At 36.9% G+C, this 18745-nt stretch overlaps 1 protein-coding gene across 1 annotated transcript in view; it reads left to right on the top strand.

The window, feature by feature from the left end:
• The window catches only part of COL25A1 (collagen type XXV alpha 1 chain), a 453889-nt gene that overhangs the window by 418594 nt on the left and 16550 nt on the right, over nucleotides 1-18745 (top strand). The window contains exons 21-27 of the mRNA XM_027103483.1: nucleotides 784-828; nucleotides 1724-1801; nucleotides 8679-8723; nucleotides 12913-12957; nucleotides 15423-15503; nucleotides 16341-16403; nucleotides 17035-17085. Of these exons, the coding sequence (XP_026959284.1) occupies nucleotides 784-828; nucleotides 1724-1801; nucleotides 8679-8723; nucleotides 12913-12957; nucleotides 15423-15503; nucleotides 16341-16403; nucleotides 17035-17085 (408 nt within the window). The remainder of the gene's footprint in view (nucleotides 1-783; nucleotides 829-1723; nucleotides 1802-8678; nucleotides 8724-12912; nucleotides 12958-15422; nucleotides 15504-16340; nucleotides 16404-17034; nucleotides 17086-18745) is intronic.

The raw sequence follows: 18745 nt of genomic DNA, 5'->3' as shown, positions 1-18745 counted from the left end.
AATCTACCCAGGTTCAAATCTCTTCTCCAAAATTTCTGTTTAGACTTCTGAAAATTCTGAGTGTTCTCAGTGATGCATTTGCAGTTTGAGGTTTAGATGATTCCTGGTGTCTCTTGGCGGGGATGGGAGGTAGTCATCACACCATAAATGGACATTTAGAGACTTTTCATGTTGCATTGAAAAAAGAGAAAGCTGTGTTTGCCCAGATCTTGACCTTCAGCCCCGCCAACCTGGTCCAGCTAGCTGCTGTCCACTTCAGCACTTTCTGAGGGCTAAGAGACCTATACCTCTAGAAAACTTTTCCTTAGATCTTCATCATCAGAGGGAGGCCCAGCTGGTGACCTTTCCCTCCTAAATCTCCCTAGAATGACTTCTCAGAAAACAGACAACCCAATTAATTGGTTGCCTCTTTTCCGCCTTGCCCCAAATCTCTTCATATACAGGCAGGAACATAGCTCAGTCTGAGAGGTAAAATCTTGCTTTGGGTGTCATAGAAACCACTTGCTTTGCTTTTCAAGATCCCTAGGAAGCAAGTTACCATATGTATTGTTGTTTCAAAATACTCTGTCATCTGCAGGGGGAAGTTTAATTCACTTCGGGGGCCATCTTAAAGAAGCATTTGCCATGTCAGTGGTTATTGTATTTCTAGTTGTTATTTTCCACTGCAGAAGTTCATATTAAAAGTGTTGCTGTATGGTGTTAAATACATCCTTAGATTTGAGATATTTCTGGACTGTTGGCCTCACTACTAACTCGGTTTTCTTCTCTTTTCACTGGGGAAAGGGTGACCGTGGAGACAAAGGGGACTCTGGAGCCCTGGGACCAAGGGTGAGTGTGTCTCATCTACTCTTTTGGCCTCCAACAAGCCTAGATTTGAAGTGTGTGTCTATGTGGCTTTTCACAAGGCACTTGGACTAATAATACCCAACAATAGCGCTGGACGTAGACTACTGTGACTATTCCTGCTACTCCCCCCTTTCTTCTTATTTTTTATTGTAGTCACCAGGAGCACTGAGTATACAGACTGGAACACGTAAGATAAGCCCATAAGGAGAAGGTCTAAAGAACTCTTTCTATCTACTTCCCCTCTGCCAAATGAGCAATAGCAAGCCCATAGCCATCCACCTAATGGAACTTTCCACTTTTCAATTAACTCAATTAAAAAGAAAGCAATAGTCCATATTTTCAGAACCTTTTTAAAGCACAGGCAGGGAATTAGGACATGACTAATGGAAATTCAGTGGCAGAGCTACTGAGTAAGATAGACATCTTAAAAATATTTGTTCCCTCCTTATAGGTACTGTTCAAGTACAGTGTTCCATCTTCTTAAAAAATGAAGAAGCAATCTATGAGGTGTAGATGAGGAGAGAGAGGTCAGGAGTTGCTTTAATAAATATAGATAAAGCCAACAAAATTTTGCAAGTCAAATCAGATTAGCCTACACATTATAATTTTTAGGAAACAGCTTTTGAGATTGAATTGTATTTCTTTTTTATCCAATTTAATATATTTAACCTACCACAGACAGGAAGTTAGAAGTAGTTTGCCTCCTTTGAAATAAGGACAAACGTTGAACATGATTATCTATTCTAAAGTACATTTGGGCCTTAGTCGGGAATCGACGGTCAGAGAGAGCTGTTCGCTGCTATTTCCGTTTTCGCCACAGTCCCTTCTTCATCCTAGCCTAACCCCCATGATGTTCTCTTGGCTGATTTTTTCATAGGGTCCACCTGGTCAAAAGGGAGATCAAGGAGCCACCGAGATCATAGACTACAACGGCAACCTCCACGAAGCCTTGCAGGCAAGTGACTGCTCCCTGCCTTGATACAGACAATGACACTGATGAGACCCTTGTAATGTGTGTAACTATCAGCTTCCACCCCACCCCCCTCAGATCTCAGAGGGCTCCACCGCTCAAAGCACACCTTCCCCCTGATCTCCTGAACCCATCTTCTTCTCCCTGCCCCAGTTTATCCTCTTTATTTCCTAGCATTTTTCAATCTTTCCTTCTCTTTCCCTTCTACCTTCAGATGTGCTTTAGTCAGTCTCATCTTAAATCTTGTACTGGTTTGGCCAAGCTTTGTCTCCTTGCTTGATACATGAACCTAGCAAAGCCATTAAAAGCCCTGTGGCTCTGGAGTTTGAGCTGCCTGGGTTCACATCTCTTGCTTACTAAGTGCATGAGCTAGGGTTGTCGTGAGTAGATGACTAAGTACATATTATACACTTAGAACAGTGCCTAGCACATAATAAGTCTCTTATAGGTATTTCTTGCTACCGCTCCTGTTCAATTCTTTTTCTTCTGTTAACAAAAAGCCATAGACTGTGTGGCTTCTCTCCATCACCTTTGCTTCCTATTTATCCTCTTCATACTTAGACTCCACGTTGTAGCTTGTACCATTATTTTGTTGAAATTTCTCTTATAAAGGTCAACAATAACCTCTAGGTCAAGCCATTGTACTCATCACTCTTGACTTTTACGTGACATTATACTAAACCACCTTCCTTTTGAAACTCTTTCTTTCTGGTTTCTCCAACCTTCTACTCTCATTTCTTCCAGTTTTCTTCTTGGATGGATCCACTCTATTTTAGTATTTCCAATTTCTCTGTCCACCCCCTAATTCTGGGTATTCTCAAGTCTCTGATCTTTTCTTGGTATAATCACTCCCTTTGTGTTCTTTCCCATGATGCCTTCCAAGTCTTTCACCTCCAGGTCTGATCTGCATATACCTCTAGCTTCCCAGGAATATGTCCACTGTGGATGCAACACTGCCTTGTCAACTCTCACCAATACATACAATTATACTGGTTACCTTTCACACCTACCAAATGATTCCCTTTCCCAACTAACCAGTTTCTGTTAATGAAACCACAAGTTTTCTAATTTCTTGAGATGGAAACTTTAGTGTCATTTAAAAACTATTCTTTGTCCTTCATCCTTTATATCTCACCAGAAGCTACTGTTTCCTTTTTCAAAGTATCTCTTGAGGCTGCCCCACTCTCTCCGTTCCCGGCTAGGTCTACATGTTGTTTATATCAGATCTAACACCGCAATGAGCCCTTAACCAATTCCTCTACCCCTAGTGCCTCCTTGCTCTTCTAATCTTTTCCTATATATCACTCCAAGGTTAATTTTCCTAAACTATCACTATTTTGATGACTCTAATCTGTTCGGAAACCTAAGTGACCCTCTTGCCTACTCTATCAAGCCCAAACTCCTCCATCTGACTTTTAAGGCCCTATAACCCTGCCTTTCCTGTACAGAATTTTTTATTTCTCCACAACATATTTATCATATCTATAAAAATAACCATCTTTTTATCTGGTTCATCCATTTTCTTTCATTCATCCATCTAAATCCTATCCAACAATTCACTGCTGCCACCCAGGTGAATTTCTCCTCTGAATCCTTTTAAATATTAGCAGTCAGGACCCAGTAGTTTAACATTTAATTATTCTGAAATTCCACAATTTACTTTAGTTTTACCTCTTACCAGATTGTAAATTACTTGTTGACAGGAAACTCATCTTACGCTTATTTTATCTCCCCCAATGTGTCTGACCCAGGTCTAGGCATGTAAATATTAAATAAACTTACTGGTTGAATTCGTAAGTATACTTCATTCATATGCACAATCCATGTTTTTGCTTGAAAGCCAAATTAGCTGTTTTAAATATTTTCCATTTTGTACTTGTTTGATTTTTTTTCAACCCATATGATTTCACTAACATTATCTAATTATGGTAGATTTACATTTCTATGGGTCCTTTGTTACAACTATCATTTTTAAATAGTAAAGCATTTATTAAATAGTTTTTACAGAATCCATCTTCAGCCTTGTATTTTTCTGTTCTTTTTATTCTTTTTCTTCTGGTAAAGCACATAGAGACACATGCTTACTGCTTAGAGAAACATTACTTGGGCAGTGTGTTCGGTCAACAGCTTGAATTAGGGTTCCTCAGTGCAAGTGGACTAGACTCAAGCAGTAGCCTCTGGGCTGTTGTCAAATTCTAGAACCAGTTTTCTAAATTGTTCCCTTTTTCCCACAAGTTGATAACTGCATGTATAAAGAAAGAGAAAGAACAGGAAGTTTTTGTTACTTACTATGTTGTCAGAGTTCTTACTTCTAAAATATAGGGTCACATTTTTCAACTTTATTAGCAATATTGTATATTTCCCTTAAACTGCTTCCAGTGGCACCATAATTCTTACAACTACCTTTAAGAGGTATCCACTCTCTTATCTTTCAAGATATGCTCCTATGTTATTGGCCATGGCCATTTTCTGGAAAGACTGTGGAAGAGTTTTAAAGCCTTTACATGAACAGAGCCTGGCATGAAGCAAGCTACCCTCAGTCTAAAACTGAAATCTGCTTTGATTTCCCCTCTGTTACTAACTAGCTGAGTCACTTTGGGGAAATCACATAATGTATCTATATTTCATTGATCTGATCTGTAAAATGAGGATGATTTGGAATGGATTTTTTCTAAGAGTCCATAAAATCTAATATTATGCTTAGGGTTATTTTTTTAGGAGCTCCTGAATACTCTTTGCTGATGTGCCAAAACGCACTGTACTTTTAAAAAAAAATCTAACACCTACATCTTGATATGAAAGAATAGATGTGCTCAGTTTCTTTTTTCACCTCGAGTTCTATATGACTGTAAACCAGTCAGTATCCATCACAGCCAACTAGTTCATGTTTATGCCTCAACCTAAAGATTTATTATTCTTGGGGGGTTGTTTAGGCAACTATGTGTTGTGCTTGTAAATAGCTTAAAGGGTTTTTTTTTCACTTCAAAACTCTTTGTTTTTCCAATATAGTACTCTAGTGAATTAAGAGTCGCTAATAAATAAACTAAATAGCCATTAGATTGAGAGGAAGGAATAGACATTTGTTCTTCTAGTTCTCTAACCAGTGATGGATATTCAGTTTTGCAAATTCCATTTCACTGTTGCCTCCTCTAGAAAAAATCTGCCCCAAAATCTGGATACTTAGATAAATAAGTGCATATTACAATTATAAAAATATCACTTAGAAATATAAAATTTTACTGTTGCCTCTACTGAAAATTGTTACAGGTATACCTCCTTTTATTGCACTTCACTTTATTGCAATTCGAAGATACTGTATTTTTTTACAAATGGAAAGTTTATGGCAACCCTGTGCCAAGCAAGTCTATTGGTTCCACTTTTCCAACCGCATTTGCTCACTTCATGTCTCTCTGCCACATTTTGGTAATTCTCACAACATTTCAAATGTGTTCATTTTGATTATATTTGTTATGGTGATCTGTGATCTTTTTTTTTTTTCCTGGCTGTGCCGCATGGCTTGCAGGATCTTAGTTCCCCAACTGGGGATCAAACCTGGGCCCATGGCAGTGAAAGGGCTGAGTCCTAACCACTGGACCACCAGGGAATTCCCTGTGATCAGCGATCTTTGATGTTACTATTGCAAAAAGACTGACTCTCTGAAGGCTCAGATGATGGTTAGCATTTTTTTAGCAATAAAGTTTTTTTATTGAAGTGTAGTTGATGTACAATATTATGTAAGTTCCAGGTGAGCAATACATAAAGTGATTTACTGTTTTTAAAGGTTATACTTCATTTATAGTTATTATAAAATATTGGCTATATCCCCTGTGTTGTACAATATATCCTTGAGCAATAAAGTATTTTTCGATTAGGGTATGTACACTTTTTTTAGACATAATGCTATTGCACACTTAATAGACTAGAGTACAGTGTAAACAAAACTTTTATATGCACTGGGAAACCAAAATTTGTGTGACTTGCTTTATTACGACATTCACTTTATTTCGGTGGTCTGAAACCCTAACCCGCAATATCTGAGGTATGCCCGTATTTACATGAGCATTTGTCATAAGCCGTTTATTTTGATTTTTATTTAAGGTGGTTATGTTTCCACAATTAGCAGTAAAACCTTTCATTTCCTACCTCAAGCTTTTAAAATTTCTCAACACCATATAAACTAAACCTCTTCTCTAGTGTAAATCAGGGGTGATTTTAAGCTTGCATCATTATGAGACGTGAAAGAAAATAATTTTTAATTCTACAGAGATTCACATAAGCATCTCAGAGAATAAATCACAAAGCATCCTGCTAGCCTTCAACCAATTTACAGCTTCTTTAACTCATGCCTCCCATTTCACATCATGCCTCAGTAGAGAATGACATGTCTTTCTCCATCACTACCAAAAATTCTGGTTTTCAAGTCATTACTGAAGTTCAACAGAGAACCCTGCTGAGTTTATGTAGTTTTAACTTAGAGGAACCAGATACGAGAAATCCAAAGTGAGCCAACATCTTTAGGACGTCTCTGAGTGTCTGCCCACTGGTTCTTCAAGATGGCAGTTAAAACTATGTTTTTGAGTAGTTAGCTTAGTTTTCTATCATTTGTTCTTCTGTTAACTGGGTGGAACCTGCCATGTATAATTTTTAGGTCTAACAAATATAGTTATTTAACAAGCTTATTTAAACCCCTCCTGTTATAGTTCAGTTTCCAATAATAATGTTCTTTTATTTAGGCAACTCATTTTAAAGCATGTTGTTATCCTTGAACTTTAAAAAAGACAAGCTAGTTTTGTGCTTAGGTGGAAAATGAATCATACATGGCTCAGGTTGGAAAACCTCTGAGACTTTAAATTTTAAACTCCTTCCCTCTCCAAGGTTTTATGTTTTTGCTGTCTAGTTAAAAATGTTATTTATAATTGGAAAGTAATGATAAAGAAATTATTTCTACTCTATACTTTTCTAATAGCCTTTTTTAAATGACTCATCTACCCATATAGGAGCAAAGAAGTAGCTTTCTCATAATCGTAAATTCAACTCTTGGTTTAGGTGAATCCCTTAAGAATAAAATAAGTAGTGCCTTATGTTACATAGATATGATGGTATAAAAATCTGGGCCTTAACTTTTTTATAACCTTGCCCCAGTTCGTGGCCATTTTGCCTTCTATTTTAGAAGCACTGGTTATTTTTTCCTACCCCGTCTTCTCTGAAGCTGTAATGACCGTGATTGATCTTATCATGGAATACAAACTTGAACCATCTGTACACGGGCATAAATGTATTGTTTTCTAAGGAATGATGCACCATATCACTAAAAACTCAAGTGTTTGAAGTGAGATGGGTGGATGATGTTAAGATTATTTTTTACAACAACGACAATTAAAAAACAGCACCAACACCTTGAATTAGAAATTGGAAGGGAGCAGTGGAAGACAAAAAGATGGAGTTAAACCGATAGTCACAAGTTTACATGTAATTGGACAGTGTTTGTCTAGGACCAGAGCTCCTAATGGAAAATGTTCTCTCCCCTAAAATCGCATAAAGTGGTACAGGCGTTACAGAAGTTTTTGTACAGCACTTAGACTAGAAAATCTTAAAACAAAAATGGTTTGTGGATTGGGGATTGGTTGTTTTAGAAATTCATACTTTGAGAGAATATATTTTGGTACAGTATTCAAGCCCTTTACATTAAGAAACAAGGCGAATCCCATGTCAATTCCTGTCTTAGTCATGGCACACACACACAGACACACACAAACACACAGACACGCACAAGCTAATTATAATGCACCAATTGAGATACAAACTAAAAGAAAAAAATATTACTTATACAATTAGATATTTCCGTTTTCTCTAATCAAAGTACTCTAGAAATAGAGTTTTTATGAATAGGAAAGTTTCTCAGCTCCCAATTCTGCTGACAAGCCACCAGTGTACACCATTTTACTTCATAATTTAAATCAGTGAATTAAAATGTTGACATTTCTTTTTTCTTTTTCCATAGATTTTTAAATAAAATTCTAAAAAGAATTTTTAAAAGAATTTTTACAATCTATGGTATTCGTTTGAAGATAAGATATGTTTTCAGGATCTTGTCAATTCCTTATAAGACATCAGTCTTGCCAAAATATATTCAAAATCTTATTTCAGAAATGTATTACTGTACTTTGGCACACAAATTAGGTAACTCTGTCTTTATCAATACATTTTCCCAACAGAGGATTACCACCTTAACAGTCACGGTAACTCCTATTGCATGATTTCTGTGGTTTGTGACTTTGTATTCGGTGTTGATGCATGCCGGTCATAATAGTACTAATGTAGCCATTGTTTTTATCTGATATTTAATGTTATGTTTTCTTATATTAGTAACCATTTACAACATTTGCCCCAGTTGAATCACTTTGTCTGCTTAGTAAAAAAGTCAAAAAAAAATTTTATTGTTATTTTTTTTAAAAGTCTTTGGCTTTATCTTAATCATATGGCTTTGTTCTTTAGTGTTTGGGAAATCAAAGCCTTTGTGGGGGGGGAGGAGAGAAGTGTTTCTAGAAACACAGAATATATTAGGAAGTTAATTCAACCCCAAAAGATGTATGTGGGACATGGCAGCAATTTTACATTGTCTTACAAATCAACTCTAGAGCATTATTTTAACCTAAATGTGTTGATTTTTTTCTGCATATAAGTAGGTAGTTTTTATAATTCCGTAACCAGTGAAATGTTTCCTCTTTACATATCAATACTGGAGGATATTTGATTATGATGGAAATTAGGGAGGTGTGGAGTGTACTTAGTATTTAAAGCATACAATTTATTACAGATACTATCTTTTAAAACTTTAAAACTTTGTCTTTTCTGGATTTAGGGTCCCCCTGGACCACCTGGACCTCAAGGACTACAAGGGCCAAAGGTTATTCTTTATTTTACTTGTTTCCGTTTACTACATATAGTGCAGAGAATCCCATATTAAATATATGTATCTCTGAAAATCAATGTTACAAAATACTGGAGGAGCTGAGATCAACAGTATTGCTTAAGAGAGCTGAGAATAGAAATTGAGGTCTGGGACTTCCCTGGTGGCGCAGTGGTTGAGAGTCCGCCTGCCGATGCAGGGGACACGGGTTCATGCCCCGGTCCGGGAAGATCCCACATGCCACGGAGCGGCTGGGCCCGTGAGCCATGGCCACTGAGCCTGCGCGTCCGGAGCCTGTGCTCCGCAACGGGAGAGGCCACAACAGTGAGAGGCCCGCGTACCACAAAAAAAACACCCAAAAACAGAAATTGAGGTCTGGGCTGAAGGAAGAGGGTTCAGAAAAAAGAAAAATTAGGAAAGAAGGGAGAGAAATAGAAATGGCATTAAATTTAGAAGGAGGACATTCAGAAAAACAGAATATTAAACAAAGGAAAAACAAGTTTTACAGAAATTGTAAGTGTAAAGAAACACTAAATGTGGTGTATGGAAAAAGGCAAATATTTAAATTGAAGGAAAATTTACTCTGACACCAAAAAAGTTCCTTTCCTTCAATCCTTTCATAATAAAAAGAACAAGAAAAGCTTCAGCATGACGCATTCAGAAATGACAATTTTAGGAATCACTTTCAGTCATTTTATAACACATCCTGCTATATATATTCAAACATTCTGCCATTTAAATTTCATCTAATAGAACATACCAACTATGAACAGTAGAAACCAAATTACTTGATTATATCTAAAATTTATTGGTAATGTTAGCTTTTTCCCTCCAAACTTAAGCTTATTAAACCACGTTCGATCAATTAATACATGGCCAGCGATTCTGGCTTTTCAGAACTGAGCTACACGTGTTGAAATACGACTTACATCATTGGGTTTTTTGTAGGAGATTCAAGTGGTGTCAAAATCCATCTTTTGTTTATGCCTTTAGGCAGTTTATTTGCTAAATCTACCTCATACACACACATGCACACACACACATACACACATATCAGCTTTTGTTCTTTTTCAAGATACTTAAAAACTGAAAGCTAGCACATAGAAACAATTATTTTTTCTATTATTAAAAGGAATATGCAGTAAAATATTACTGAGGTCCTTGGCTATGTGAGATCTATTTAGAACATAGATACTAATTTCAAACAGATTTCATGTATAACATTACTGTAAGTTTGGGGATTTTTTATTTTCTATTTCTCCACCACATTCTGCTCCCTAAGAGATATAACACAAAAAATGCTCCAATCATATGCAGTCTTTATCCCTGGTAAGCAAGTTGGCCTGGATCCCTATTCTTTAGTATCTTGGGGAGCTGGGCTAGAAAACCTAGAAGGAAATCTGTAGATTCCTTTGTCCTCTGTGTAGTGTCAGCCAAGGTCTAAGTTCCTTGCTTTATGCCCCCACTTGACTAAATCTCCGGAAGCAAAATTGTCCTCAATGCTAAGTCTGTACCTTATTCCATACAAACCTCAAAACCTTCTGGGACTTGACTCTTCTTTATAGCCCAAAGGCCTACAGAAGCCCCAAAAGCACTTGACCCAAAGAAAGCTACCTAGCTACCTAGCCAAGAAAGCTATATCATTAAAACCTACATCCCCTGTGTTTTATAATCCAACTGCTATTCATTTATTAATTACATTAATCAACAATTAATTTGGGGCCTCTATTCCATGGTAAATACTGATATCTAGTAAAGATACTAGGATATAGCAAGGGGTTTTATTTTATTTATTTATTTTTGGCTACGTTGGTTCTATTGTTACTGCACGCAGGCTTTCTTTAGTTGCGGCGTGCAGGGGCTACTCTTCGTTGCAGTGCACAGGCTTCTCATTGCGGTGGCTTCTCTTGTTGTGGAGCACGGGCTCTAGGCGCACGGGCTCCAGTAGTTGTGGCTCGCGGGCTCTAGAGCACAGGCTCAGTAGTTGTGGCACACAGGCTTAGTTGCTCCGCGGCATGTGGGATCTTCCCGGACCAGGGCTCGAACCCGTGTCCCCTGCATTGACAGGCGGATTCTTAACCACTGCGCCACCAGCGAAGCCCAGCAAGGGGTTTTAACAAGGAGCTTTTAGCCCAGGGATGGAGAAAGGCAAGTAAAGGCACAATTATGAATAAACAGAGTAAGTGCATTGGTTAAGATGTGTACAGGAAGGCTCCTGTCTGCCTTGGGGTCAAGGATGACTTCGAGCTGAAACTGAAAGGCAGGAAGAAATTGGCCAAGTGAATGTCTAGACAAGTAGGGTGGGGGAGGGTTGTTAGTCATACTCCCTTACCTCTTACCATGCCACCCTTCCCACTATGCCAGCCTTCTGGCCCACCTCGTACACGCCACAATGATCTTGTAATTGAGATCTTGGCTCAGTTGATACAGTCCTTCATGCTTTCCATTATCTCCCCTTGAGAAGGTTGGGATAATTGCCGGGAGTTGTGCCTATGACCAGGAGTCAACAAATTCAGCACGAGGCAAATATAAAACCCATTCTCACTCAGGACACACAGCCTCAGACTGAATGGGAACCTATTCAAATTAGCATTCCTCCTTCCTTTATCAAACAAGGACAGTTTGACTTCTTATACATCAAACAACTCTTTACAAACTACTTTTGGTGGGTGCAGGATAAATGAATAACTCATGAGTTATATTTTCCTTTAAACATTTGTGGGTCACATTTTGAAGGGAAAAGCATGGCAACCATTACTGGACCCAGAGTGCTGACAAGTATTCAGACTGCATGAAACTAGGGCTTAGCCAGTTGCATCCAACCTTAACAGACTTGTTGGTGGCAAAATAAATGTTGCCGCTACCACAAAGAGCAGGAAATCTGGAATTTTTTAAAAAAGGATTTTTTTCTTTTTTTCTTTTTTTTTTTTTTTCATGTGTTTGTCATGCCTTCCTTTAACATTTGGAAGGCTCAGATTTCACACTATGACCAATAGCTCTTAAAGTTCTAACCAGGGAAAGCAACTCTAACCATTTCAATATTGTGGTTTATAACATCACCAAACAAGCCTTTCTAGAAAAATACAGCCTCAAGTCAGTTCCCTTGGAAATCTGTCTGCGAGGCAGGCTACTCACACACTCCAAGGAATTGTTTTTACAAAGTTTCCGAGGTGTGGGCATCAGAGAGATTTATAATGGGGTCTACATAAATGACCCATTGATATAAAATAATATCTTGCCTTTCAAAGAATTTGTTCAGTACCTTTCCAATTGAAAAGTAACTGGACATTTGTTGTTTGAATAAATCTCTAGCACATTGTTTAAATTTGTCTTTAATGGAACATCTTCAGTTAAGAAAAAATAAATCCATCTATTTTGGGTTTGTCAAGGGTTCTAATAAATCACAATATGAAGAGTAAATTCAGTTCGTTCCTAGCATAGTATAGGAAATTGAATTGATCCAAAAGTAATTTTCTGTGGATTAAGATATTATCTGATATATTATATCCTTCAGTGAGGCTTATCTGGAAATAGCACATTCACAATCATTATGAATTTGTATTCACGGTTCAAACAATGCCAGGTTAAATATTATAAACATATGGGGCCTTTCATTTTACTCTTTCTTGAGTTAACTACCATGTTTTTGCTTTTTTCTCAAATTGGAAAATAAGAGAAATCATACAGAATTTTAAGGAGGAAAAAATTAACTAGCTGAGGCGTATAGGTTGTTCCTGGAGGATATGGTCAGCCATCAGATGATTTCAGTTTTCTTTCACCAAATTCTTATAGTCTGAATCCCACATGAGGGGAAAAAATAAAAACACTGAATCTTAGCGATATGTAAGTATTATTATACATAATATTCAAAAAAATGTTGTTTTGGAATTCCCCAGCGGTCCAGTGGTTAAGACTCTGGGCTTCCACTGCAGGGGGTCCGGGTTCGATCCCTGGTGGGGGAACTAAGATCCTGCATGCCACACAGTGTGGCCAAAAGAAAAAAAAACATTATTTCACTTTGTATAGTCATGTGGTATGATGTAATAACGTACTTGAATTATGATGCATTTGCTGAAAGTTAAATTGTACTGTTACCAACTAGCATCATTTTTTGCCTCATTTTTACTTAGTGTAGTATGCTACCAATAATAAATAAGAAGCTAGCCATCAATTTTTATCTTAACAGGGAGAGCCAGGATCTCCAGGAGTCCCAGGAGTTGATGGAGAGCAGGTAATTTTCAAAGACATATACTGTCATTTAAAGCATCATTTATTGATGACCTTTTGTTATAGGTTTGAAGACCAAAAGGCATGAGTGTTGATTTATGATATTCTCTTTTTTTTTCTTACCTTCTGTTCTAGAGACTACATTAACTTTAAAAAGCAATTGGTTTTAAATTAGGCATTAGTTTTCTTTGTACAAACATGCAAGTTATATGATGCTTTAGATTTACCTTAATAATCCCTATCAATCTACCAATGACATCTCTGTGAATTTTTATTAGACTTGTAAGATAATTACCAATTTAGTAAGAATTGCCTAATTCTTGTCAGTGAATACAAATAATTCAAGATTTAAAGCTGTGACGGTAGTTTCCACAAAATTAGATATTGCTTACATGTGTAATTTTGACATTGTTGTCTTTTCCCAAATAAAGATTGTACCTAATTTTCTAGATCATTAGAAAAGACAGAAACAAGCAGGACACTTGTAGCTTTGTAGAATATGGCAATATCTCCGAGGGTTTCCCCTAAAACAGAGGTTGACAAACATTTTCTATAAAGGGCCAGATAGTAAATGTTTTAGGCTTTTCAGGCCATAGACATTCTCTATCAGATTTTTTGAATGCCACTTACATTTTGTTTTAAACATTCAGCCTGTACAAAAACAATTCCTGGGCTGGATTTGGCCTGTAAGCCATGGTTTGCCAACCCCTGGTAGAAATGAATCTGACTAGGAGAGTGTGGACAGTATTCAAAATTCAGAATCTAATCACAAGGATGAGTTTCAAGACTTTTGATGTTTTGTGGGCTTCCATTATTTACCTAAGAAATGGCTAAAATCAAGAAGATCATAAGAAATCAAAGACATTCTTGATACAGTTTGTGATATATCCCTCTCAGGAGATAGTATTAGATAAGAAAATTAAGAGAAGCGTTATTTTAATATCAGAGTTGTATATTGAAATCATATAACATCACACTAAATTAACATGTGGTAGTTATAAAAGAGACTTTAGATGATCTGCTATATCCATCAGAGATCACATTAGCATTTAAAAATCTGATGGTATTACCTCCCCCAGTTAGTCATTATAAATAATTTGACATACATAGTGACATACTACATGGTATGTCATCCCTACATATACAATAGCTGAATTTTTTTTCTATAGGCTTCACAAGGTCTTCTTCTACTACTAGGTCCAGTGGGTTGACTCTCCTGCTGCTCTCTTTTACTAGATTCCTGAAACCAACCAGGATCTGATTAACTATAAGATCCATCTATGTATTTAGGTACCTACCCACCCACCCACCCACCTAGTGGGTGACTCTGAAGTAGGTGCTATGAAACAGATATACGTAACAAGAAAAGACAAGTTCCTGTCCTTAAGTAGTTTTTGGTTTTTGGTTTTTGTTTTTTGTTGTTTTGCGGTACGCGGGCCTCTCACTGTTGTGGCCTCTCCCGTTGCGGAGCACAGGCCCCGGACGCGCAGGCTTAGCGGCCATGGCTCACGGGCCCAGCCGCTCTGCGGCATGTGGGATCTTCCCGGACCGGGGCATGAACCCGTGTCCCCTGCATCGGCAGGCGGACTCTCAACCACTGCGCCACCAGGGAAGCCCACTTAAGTAGTTTTTAAGTATAGAAAATATGAACAGGTTAGTGCAACCAGGGATCCCTATAACCATAACTAAAATAACTATGATCATCTCTGCTGAAGGATGGGCCATCTGGTCATACAGCAGTGAACCTCCTTAGATGAAAATGCTTAACGATATACATTAATTTCAGTATTAGTATCACAAAATTCCTATTTTTTTGCATTCAAAATACACATATATCTGTTTCCTCACTGTAAAAAGAGAGTAAAAAATCACATCTTGGATCACCTCATAGAGATGTCACGAGAACAAAATAATAACACTGGAGAAGTGGAAGTATTTCTAAGCATTAATTGAGCATTAGTATATACTGAATGATCTACCTGTCTGTAGATGGGACCATTGAAAACTGTTGGTGATTGGAACCTCTGCCTGCATTTAATGGGAATAGAGGGATATAATGAGTGGAGATGTGAAAAATTTATTTGGACCTTTGTTACTATAACACTAGGTCCTGCTTCAAAATGTATAGTGTGTATTAAACCCATTAATTTGTTTTCAGGACTGGTGATATAGAATTAGCTGCCAGGTAAAAATGTGGAATCAGGAGAAATGATGTCAACACTTACATTCCTGCTTTTCATACTTAAATGGCCTAAGTAATAGAATTTAATCTCTTCCATTACAAGAGGAAATAGTATTGATTCAATGTAGAAGTTTGCTATAAGAGATAACTCTACCTAAGAATGAAAATCAGAATCATCTCAGCCTGAGGCCCATCTATTGGCAAAAGTAATCTGGAATTCTGTTTTCCCTATTATGTAACCATCCATGGTCAGTATGATTCTTAAGTGCAAACCATATCATTTGTAGGGACTCAAAGGTTCAAAGGGAGACATGGGGGACCCAGGTATGCCAGGTGAAAAAGGAGGAATTGGACTTCCTGGATTACCGGTATGTTTATATTTTTAAAGATGTATTCATATTAAGATAAATTAAATAATCAGAAAATAGTTGTATTATTAGCTGCAGTCTCATCTAATGGTTCATTTAATATTTTTATTATTAAATATTTGAGGTGTTTTTGGTTAATTACTACAACTAAGGCTCTAGAAGAAATTTTAAAGCATCTAACCAAATGAATTATAAAATAAACCTTTATGCTGTCCTGAATTATTTCCCTAGAAGATAGTAAAATAAATAGAGTTGGTCATTAATGTAGGATGTAACTGATCATTTTAAAATAAACAATAATAAAAAAAACCTAAAAAATACAAAATAATTAAAAAACAAATTACACTGGAAGTGTTCTCCTCATGTTACAATATTATGGGATGGTGTTTTTATGGTTTCCCCCATAATTTTTACTGAGAATTTGGAGAGGGAAATGTAGAAAAATGTAGGGAAAAAAATATAGAAAACCTCACCGCCCTAGATCATTTTTTAAAACAAGGAAATGTGTAAATAAGTGTCAGTGAAAAAGAAGTTAAAGTCAGCACCACCATTAAAAATATAACAGTTATAATTGGATATATTTAGCAATGTATAAGTTTAACCAATCAAGCATAACTTAGTTTCATTTACTTTATAATTTATTTCACATATCATGCACAATCCTAGGGATTTGAGGAAGCTTGATGTTTAGCTTGAGGCTAAAATGCAAGGGGATAAATCCTTCTCTTACATTATCATGTGCATGATATTATAAAAATTTCAAGAGGATGATGGATTTGGGGAGAAAATTCAGCTGTTCCTTACCTGACCAGCTCAACTCTTAATGGTTATTTGTAGGGTGCCAATGGAATGAAAGGAGAAAAAGGAGACTCGGGATTGCCAGGTCCTCAGGGTCCTTCCGTAAGTACATGGGGGCTGAACTTCCATGGTTCCCGAAAAACTCTGAAATGGGCCAATTATTCACCGACTTCAACCTGTGCCAGATGGCTTATCAACAGTAGAAAGGCCATGAACCTCTTGGTCTGTCAAACTGTAGAAGAAATATCCGTCAGCCTTGTACAGCGAGAGACAAAAGTGTCTCAGAGGTCTGAGTTAGAAGCGATTTTTCAGAGGACTATCTAATCCCGAGGAGAAAAATCAATGGTTTTCCCAAAATGCTTTTGGATAGAGCTCTGTGAATGTAGAACCTACGTTCTTTTTTTCTCCAGAGCCCTGTTGTTGCTTAGTGAAATATTTGAGAGTTTAATAGTAGTTGTAGCATTATAGCATTTCTTGGTAATCAGTTGCTTCCTTTTCTTTTAATGTACTTTTGATTTATTCTGGCTTCTGTAGAACAACTGTATTTTTTTTAAGTTTTTTTATTCTCACGAAGGAATTTCCAAATGTAGAGAATCAAATGCATCACTTCTTCCAGTATCCTTCTTCCTCTGCAACCATTAATGGCCTTAGCAGAAGCCCAGCATGAGATTCAAGCCCAACTGCCTTATCTAAATGAAGTAACCAAATTCATGTTTATTTTTCGGACATGCAGATCATAGGCCCACCAGGCCCACCAGGTCCCCATGGCCCACCAGGCCCCATGGTAAGTTTCCCTTCTCTCCAAAATATAATCATTTGTTTAAGAGCATGCTACCAGAGGAAACATGAACACACCCCTCAAAACAGCCAGCTTGTATGTTGTACTACTCTCTGTGGAATGGACAAAAATAGGGGGTGCTTTTCTGATTGTAAAAGTGTTGTCTTTCACTCTCCCAGGCACATCTATTGGAAAGAGATAGGGTAGTTTTGTGATAGGAAAGTTGAATAAACAGATTTGGCAAGCTTTACTCCACTCTTAGGGTATGAACATTGGAAAATCATTTTAACCAACCACTGTTCTAGGCCATTAATAGCATAACAAGATTAATAATTGTAGCCATTAATGAATGTTTCTAACCAACTTTGAGGATTGAGACCCTTTAATGAAATGTTCAGTAAGAACATTTAGAAAATAATATGATAAAAATTGTCTCACTTCCACAGATGATATATATTGTTGGATCTTTTTCTTTTCACTTTTAAATACTTCTGTAAATACAGTGTTTACTGCAAGTATCCCTCAGTGACCAGTGGAGGCAATGACTGTGTCCTCATAGAACTTATGTTCGGTGAGGAAGGTAGCCATTAAACCAGCATAATTCTCCAAATGTCTACCTAATGACAGTTTTGTTAAGGCTAGAACTAGAAGGCAGAATGCTTCAAATGCTTTTGACTAGGATGGGTTGGGAACAAGTCAGGCAGTCTCTAAGGTCACATTTGTCTCGACAGTGTCCCGATAAACCATATGTCTTCAATCATAGAGATTAAATAAACTGTCGGTCACTCTTTCCTCCTGTTGTGCTCCAAGAAAGAACATTGTGGGAATGATCTAAACCACAGAGCGTAGCCTCAGACCCAATCATCTATTTCTTACTAAGTGCCGTTTCTATTTCATATCACAAAACAATTATAATTAATCTGATTTTCTTAAAACTAAATAGTGCTTTAAGAATCAAGCAAGTGGCATACTTTTGGCGTTTTTATACTCCCGCCACTTTAAGTTAGAAAATTAAATTTTAAAATGCTATATCCATTCATATCATAAAATTAATTAGTTTAAAGGAATTTAAAACCATTTCTAAAATGAAATAAGAATACTTGATAAAATGGCCATTTCCTGAAAATGTTTATCCATAACATATCCAAAGGGAAAATATTATTCCAGTGTAGACATATGTAACAAATATCTATGTATTGCTTGCTTAAAAAAAAAATTAAAACTTTTTCCTACTGTTGTATGATTTTGCTGATGAGTATTCAAATACTCCTGTCTCCAAATAGTTCATTTAAATGACTTGAAAGTTTAAAGCAATCCACAGTAATCTTTAGTTAATTTAGGCTGATTAATTCATCTCTGTACTTAGATTTTCCACAAAATACAGGGGAAAAGCCCTGATTCATGAATGTGTTGTGACTTCCTTCCACTGGTAAATAATTGTTACAAGAGCCTTGAACAATTCATCTTTGGAAAAATGAATGCATTCTAAATAATAATGTTTAGCACTCCTGTACTAGAATCCTTTTCTTAGCCTTGAAGAAATAATGCAACAGGGTTCCAAACTTGACTGTCATCTCCTCATTTTCTTGCTCCTTTAGATTTCTTAAAACCTTGGGTCTAGAGCAGTTAGTAATTGAAAAGGTCTCCTCGTCACTGGTACTTAAAG

The sequence above is a fragment of the Aethalodelphis obliquidens genome, unplaced genomic scaffold (genome assembly GCF_003676395.1).
Source record: "Aethalodelphis obliquidens isolate GAN/ISIS:26980383/991018 unplaced genomic scaffold, ASM367639v1 scaffold6, whole genome shotgun sequence".
Lineage (NCBI taxonomy): Eukaryota > Metazoa > Chordata > Mammalia > Artiodactyla > Delphinidae > Aethalodelphis > Aethalodelphis obliquidens.
Note: the sequence above shows the minus strand (reverse complement) of the source record. Positions and strands in the feature narration are given on the sequence as shown.